The 7,445-nt window shown below is 37.8% G+C and overlaps 1 protein-coding gene across 1 annotated transcript; it reads right to left on the minus strand.

Annotated features, from left to right (window-relative positions):
• Window positions 1-1,688: 1,688 nt before the first annotated feature.
• Window positions 1,689-4,296, minus strand: LOC148851957 (transcription factor bHLH160-like). The gene is made up of 4 exons (XM_088942801.1): window positions 3,897-4,296; window positions 3,412-3,815; window positions 2,619-2,960; window positions 1,689-2,225 (listed from the first exon to the last, which is right to left on the minus strand). Exons 2-4 carry the CDS (start codon window positions 3,811-3,813, stop codon window positions 2,121-2,123), a joined length of 849 nt encoding a protein of 282 aa, XP_088798927.1. The 5' UTR covers window positions 3,814-3,815; window positions 3,897-4,296; the 3' UTR covers window positions 1,689-2,120.
• Between the last annotated feature and the right edge of the window lie 3,149 nt (window positions 4,297-7,445).

Genomic DNA, 7,445 nt, shown 5'->3' on the forward strand with positions numbered 1-7,445 from the left:
GCGCACTCACTCTGAGGCTTCTGTCAAGTTGGGTATGATTACTTCTGTGCTTCTACCAGTTCGGGTGTCACCCCTCTTGCTGGGACAGAACCGCCACTGCTCCTTGTCGGAGCCATCTCTATAACTGGAGATGGCGGTAGTAGGTGGCGGTGGCAGGCGGCTGTTTGAAGTGCAGCTGTCAAGCGTCAGATCCCAAGTCAGTTAGGTGCGCCGCCCCTGGATACAAACTTCCTCGGTGTCAAGCATTGTACGGTTGTTCAGTTCGGCGTCCTGGGGGCGAAGTGCTGGAGTGGTGAGCGAGGTGAAGTATTGAGTTCGGATAGAGGTGTGTCCCGAACTGCCATGGGACAGACAGTTCGGGTTACTGCCCTTTGTGTTTGGCTCGGGGCCTAAGGGAGAGTTCGGGCTCCTTGTAGGGGGTTCAGGCTCCTAGTAGGGAGTTTGGACTGCTGGTAGGGAGTTCGGACCGCTGGTTCCTCCCTATGGTGCTCGCGCCTTGGGCGCACTATTGCGCTGAACTGTTGTCTTTACCACATATTGCGTAATTACGAGGTTGGGCCAAATCTTTCTTCATCAAATACTTAGGCCCCATTTGTTTCGAAGGAATTGGGATCTGAAATCGGAATCAGAATGAATTATTTCAATTTCAACTATTAGGTGAAATTGGAATCCTATTTCCATTTCTGTTGGAATGGCCATTCCCTGTTCCTCCCTTTGAGGTGAATTATGGCAACAAACACTCAGGGCTGTCGACAACGGGAAGAAGAGCCCTAGGAGTTCTGTTACGAGGGAGACTTGCAGGACGGTAATAGGATATGCAGAGAGAGAGAAGAGAATGTCAACATTGGCAATAATGAAAATTGTAGAACGTTTCAGGTTGACGATGGTCTTATTAACGACAAAGAACGGGGAAGTCGTGAACTGCGATGATAATTCTCTTGGGACGAAACGAATGCGGTTCTTCGGGTAAATTCCTTCTTCAGACACATTAGTGTGAAAAGTGCGAAAAAGGGTTATCTTGTTTTGTGATCCGCGATGTATGCGATCAAGCGAATCAAATCACCATGTTGGCATCCACGTTGACTTTACATCAGCAACCAGTTTTGGGAAACGCCATGTCATGGGAATAAGCAAGAATTTGTCACTACTCCCAATGGCTCTGGGCACACAAATCCACGCGTTTCAGTTTTTTATTATTTATTTTTAAATAAAGGGGTGAACCAAACAGTGGTTCAACCCTTGTCCACGCCTGAAATGCCCATTGGACGATGCCACGTAAGTGTCCTATCAATAAAAGAAAATATTGATTTCTGATCTGGTGTCTAATGACACTTATGTATCATAAATGTCTTCATTAATTGTTTTTTTTTTCAATTCGGTGGCCACACAAGAACAAAACGTTTATTCAATAAATGTACACAAAATCAAACACCCTTTTAGTTTCCATAAATAAAAAAAGGGCAGAGTTATATGGTTTAGACCCACTTGCAAGTCCCCCGTGGACTGAAGCCTTCATCTCTCCACATGGGTCTAAGGTATAGATCACCGAAGGTGATGATGCATTGCGAGTTGATGCAACAATCACCCGGGCATAGGTCGATTACTGACAAATAAATTGAATCATGACAAAGTTATTAACTGGACAAAACCATATACTTGCACAAGGAAAGCGAGAGCGGATAGGGCTGGAGTTGTAATTAGAATTTACTCTTACATGAACCTGCTCTAACTTTCTGATGACCATGAAATCCTCTCGTCATTAAATGAAGATAAGAGAAATAGAGAAATGGTAAATTTTCCGAGTGAAGGGAGACGAGAAAAGGTTAAATAAAATAAAAAGTTGAGAAAAATAGTAATTTAACTGTACATCTTCATGATGGAATTTTGCTAATCTTACACAGTACATGTAGGAAATCCTCCGAACCATGTACAGTTCACATTCCTTCTGCTACTTTTGTCATTGAATTTTATTGTACTCCCGAATACAATTGAGACGTCTCTTCGGAGACATCCATAGAATTGGAGCAATACTCAAAAACAGAAAAAAGAAAAATATGATATATCTGTTGATGTAAACACTTTTTTACCAATTTCCATCTTCGTTCACAGAGGACTTTCAGTTAGACGTTTCTGTCATCCGAAATAGATGAGCTCCCGCACAACCAAGAAAGTATCTTTGTCCTTAACATTGCAATGTAGTCGGCTCTTGGTGAACTTCCACTCACCTGATCAATGGAGGAGATCACAAAATTATAAGATCCAAGTGGCCCACATCAGTAGCAACAGCAAACTGATTATAAGAGCAGGTACTCTGGGAGAGGTTTGGTTATTCTGGGGAACTAATCTGCATAATAGTTCATTGAACCCGGGGAACCCAGTGGTTTTTGTGTGAGTTAGCCAATTCATTGTGTGAATGCTTAATTTTATTTATCTCATCACTGTCATAGACCGGGCTGATAGTTCGGCAATAACAGATATCCCCAACTTTGCCAGTTTTGTAGTTCTTGTTGCAGTTTGATTTTACTACTTGTGTACTGCTGATGATAACAATACTACTAGTCGAGGAAGTGGGGATTAAGTAGAAAATAGAAAGACAAGATATAAGATGAGAAAATTACATGAAGATGTAGATGGTAGCAAACTCTGTCATCAGAGACTGAAAGAGCCGAACTGCTGACAATTTGCATTCCTTCACCTTCAGCATTAGCTAGTAGAGTAGAGAGAACACTGGAATTTTCTCTCTGAATGCATATTTGAACTATCACTTCTCCTTTTCTAACTTCACTTACTGAAACTGTGGGAGTTTTGGATTCTGAAGGTGAACCTTGGGTGGGAATTTTCCTCTTTTCTACGATGGACAGCATTTGTTCCTTCCTCTGAGTAAGATTCTCGATCTCAGACTCCAACTCTGGAATGTATTCTAGAACTTTACCCACTATAACAGGAGCGCTCCATTTCTTCTGCAAGATCATAGACAAACAAATCAGACAGAGAACATTTCTCTGCAACATCTTCTTACTGAATGAACCAAAAGGATTGATGGGCATGGAGACTTCATATCTCCAAATCTTGGGTAGAAATGGGTTGATCATATTTAGTTGGATAGAAAAAAAAATGATGGGGTTAACAGCACCAAACCCAATTGTAATGGTTGGTATATATTAAGTTCTTCAAGATAAGCTCTCTGAAGGTTGGGTCTTTTACGTTCTTTACTATAACTGAAATGGGTCACCTGGAATATCCGGTTGGTTGTGAAACATTGAGTTGGGTCAGATTGAATAATCTGGTCAGGAAACAACATAGAGCAGCAGCTAGGCTGTTGTGCTTCAAGTGTCTACTATTCTAACCAAAATCCCCTATATTAATTCAATAGATTGAGCTTCGACAGAGAAAGAATGGTGGCGGGACAACCTTTGATCTACGAGAATCTGGTAGCAATGAGCGAAGAGCCAAGTAGGAGGAATTGAGCTTCATCCTGCGTACCCTTTCCTTTGCGTTATGATCGAGTTTCTTCACGACCAACTCCTCATCCGCACCAGGTTGCACCACTGACTTCCCAGTCTGAAAGCGCCTCAGCCTACCAGCTTTCTCTTTACTATTCTGATAGTCGCTAGCTGCAATCAACCCTTCATCCACAGATGGTTGCACCATGATCAGATCTTCTTGATGCAGGAACGAGCTCGAGTCCTCCTGACCGGTAAAGATATCGTCTTCAAATGGTATCCATGGATCCTCAGAAGTTTCAGCCACTTGGACCAGCATACTGTTACTGTTCTCTCCATCGTTGTCATGGCTATAAGGTATGGGTAGCATTTCTAGAACACAGCTTCAGAAGTTCAGTTTAGAACTTTTGATTATATGTAAAAGAGAGAGAGAGAGAGAGAGAGAGAGGTCACCTGAAGTGCTTCACATGCGGATGTTTCAAGAGAGTATGCGAAGTGCCTCCTGGTCAATTTCACAGAGTGAGATCAGTTGGATCGCAACGAAAATTTGGCACGTCTTGATCTTTCTATTCAGTTCATTAATAGCTAGCGATTATAACCTATGAAAACAAAACTAGGTTATATGAAAACCCTAAATCCCTCAAAACAACCAAACGCTGCAAATCGAACGAAAAAAACATCACTAGCAACGAATCCTCCTGCAAAACTAGAAAATAATCCCTTCAACCTTTTTGGTTGATCCATCTCCAGCCTTTTTCCCTGAATAACAAGGACTGATGAATGAAAGCTAAGACACACCCAAAGAGACGATTAGGACCTTCCGCTTCCTGTGCCCCCCTCATCGGAGAGAGGCTCTATTTTGTTTCACAGCGGTAATAAAGAAAGTTCCAGTGTTTTGTTAGATGATTTTATCTGTTTTACTTTTATCTCTACTCATAAAATTAAAATTAATTTCTAAACTTCCCCGAATAATGCTACAATTAGAAGTTCGACCACTAAAATTAGAAGTTCGATTTATTTTTTTAATGTCAGCCAATGTTCTCTTTTGAGGCGGGGACGTAATATAGAATCTTTTATTTTAAATCAAGAATGTCAAAACATTCAAGTTTAATGACTTTCTTTTAGGGTATCATATTTCCTGTAATTTTATATTTCAAAGAACGGGATGGTGATCTGTTGCAAGTTGAAGGGATTAGAAGGTTTAGGGCTAAACAAAAACGACATGGGTGGAAATAGAATTTAAACATTCATAACTACACAATGAATATATGGCATTAAACAGATTTGAGTGATGAAACTGGATTCATGGGATTCGGTTCATTAGTGTTGATATGATCTGCCAACTAGCTGGTTGGTAAAGTCTCCTGTTAGTCGTAGGGATCCAATCCCACTTGCACCATGGCTGGGGTGTTAACGGTTCGGTTTAGCAAACAGTGGGTTTATTTTTCAAATCAAATAGATATTAAAGTTTTTGAAAAATTGGTAATTGAAACTGAATCGAAGCTAATCGGTTAATCAATTGACCAGTTTGATTAACCATCAGTTTGGCGTTGGTTTTTAGTTTTTTATATTTATAATACATATTATAAACAAATCTATAAATATATAATAAAAAGCTAGAAGTACATATAAAATATTATATTATAAATAATAAATAATATTATATCTTATACATGTATATATTTATATATAATGTATATATATTAATTTATAATATATAGATAATATAAAGTATATATAAAAAATATATAATATGTGTATACTAATCACCAGTTTTTTGTATTAGTTATTTGAAACTAAATCCATACCTTCGGTTTTTTGAAATTACCAAACTGGCCGATTCAATTAATTGGAATTTTTGGTTTGGTCTCATTGGTTCGGTTGATCTTTTCATTTTTCAGTTTTTGATGATCACCCCTAGTTATGGATTTGGGGGATGGACTACCCCCGTTTTGTAAACCATTAGATCTAGAAAAAAGGCTTTGACAATAATGATGATGATGATGATGGTGTTTATATTTCAGGAAAGTACACACATGAACAAATTGTAAAATATTCCTTGGCAAAACATACACACAATCAATTTCCTTTCAGGAAGCTTATGGATTAACTTATAATTTCATTTATGTTAGCATTCTCAACCTATTTTCAGTTGTTTCACAAGAGACCTGGGTTCAAGATATAGAATATAACTACATATTCACAGCAACAAACTGATTTAGATAGTAAACAAGAACAATAAAACATTCCAATTGTTGGAAAACTTTGTGTGAGAAAAATGTAATTAAAATTAAGAGATTTTGAGAAATTAGATTGTAACTTTGCCAGTAGAGATGGAAACAATAGAGGTAATGTATGGAAGGGGTACAAATACAAATATGTATATAGTGCAAATACATATAAAATAATATAAAATATAAGATTTTGCATTCTACAAATTTGTATTTGTACTCTTTCCAAACTGAGCCGAAGTGAATATCGTATCCTATTAAAGGATGAAATTGTACTGGGATTTCTAATTAATTTTATCGATGAGAAAACAAAAAATTCTGCTCTGAAACCTACATATGCTGAGATTTTCCTCATAAATTTCAATTAATCCTTTTGGACCCAAAACAACTTTCCATATAAAGTTTCTTCTTCTTTGAGCCTAAAAGGCAAATTTCATCATTGGTGTGTTAGCTGGTTTGGTTCAGCGTTGACGTGGAATAAAATCCACCAACCAACACTTTGGGGAAAAAGAGGTCAGGGGAGAAGTTATTACTGGTGCATAGCATGAAAACAAAAAAAAAAAGGAAATTTTCATCAAAGATTCATGAGATTTTTATATGTATCCTTTATATAACCACTTAATTCAGAGTAGAACTAAGGAATTTATTCTTGATTGTGTTCAACAAAGCAACCTAATGCCTATTTGAGTATCCATTTATTATCACCCCTTCAATCAATTTATACAATGTCCTATCTAATTTCTCTCTTTATGTGTAGAAAGAAATCATAACGCAATCAAATGTTTAAACCAAGTCCACTAGCATAGTGCAAATCAAATAAACAACAACAACAATGAAATTATTTACACTTTGATCGGTGTTTTTTTACAAGTATTTAAACTTCCCCTGTATTTTGACCTCTGCAAAAACCTCCCTTCCTGCTTCAAATAAATATGCAACACATCCCTTTCATTAATTGTTTTGACATAAAGCACCCACATAATGCTTTACGGTTTTTAAAACCACATTTTTGTGCATAAAAAGCTTTATTGGGATGATGATCTATCAAATTACCCCCAAAAGCAGATCACTTTATTTAAGTGGGTTTCATTGTCCACTTCAATGAGTGAATAACAAAGGCCAAGTTGAACATTCTCCCCTTAGGCTGTGTTTGGTTTGAAGGAAAAAATAGGGAAAGGAAAGGAAATGCAGAGAAGCCTTTACAAACCTTGTATGGGTTTCCCTACCCTTTTTTTCCTTTCTTCACCTTTTCTTTCAAGCCAAACATAACCTTAGCAGAGATGCCAACTCAAAGAGTGTACTCTGCACATTCATAACAAGGGCATAACCATAATTTTAACATCTCCATTATAGTAGAATAACTAATGAAAGAGGTGTAATTGCATATTTATTTGAATTGTGAAGGTAGGTTTTTGCATAGGTGGAAGGACAGGGGAGGTTCAAGTATTTGTCAAAAAAAAAAAAAAAAAACAGAAGGAGTTTAAGTAATTTTGTCTAATAAAACAATAGTAATACTATGATGCTAATGACAAAGGCACCATCTAGCAAGACAGGACAATTTATTCTCTTATTTGTATTTTATCATGTGGATGGGTGATTTGGCAAAAGAGTAATTCATTTGTCAAATATGGGACCTTCATGATTAGATTTGAGTTTATTACCCTCTTTAAAAGGCTGGTCATGGGCCAGATCAGGCTTTGCACCTGTGATAAGGGATTGTCCTAAGCCCAGGTCTGGTCCGGCCCTACCTAGGTTCCAAGCCCGAAAAACA

The sequence above is a fragment of the Nelumbo lutea genome, chromosome 5 (assembly GCF_056320005.1).
Source record: "Nelumbo lutea isolate HS-2025 chromosome 5, American lotus-T2T, whole genome shotgun sequence".
In the NCBI taxonomy this organism is placed as follows: Eukaryota; Viridiplantae; Streptophyta; class Magnoliopsida; order Proteales; family Nelumbonaceae; genus Nelumbo; species Nelumbo lutea.

Coding starts and splice junctions, on each gene's coding strand:
- LOC148851957 (XM_088942801.1), bottom strand. CDS start 3,813: ATGCTACCCATACCTTATAGCCATGACAACGATGGAGAGAACAGTAAC. Junction 2,961..3,411: donor CAGATTCTCGTAGATCAAAG/GTTGTCCCGCCA, acceptor ATGATCTTGCAG/AAGAAATGGAGCGCTCCTGT. Junction 2,226..2,618: donor GCTACCATCTACATCTTCAT/GTAATTTTCTCA, acceptor TCCATTGATCAG/GTGAGTGGAAGTTCACCAAG.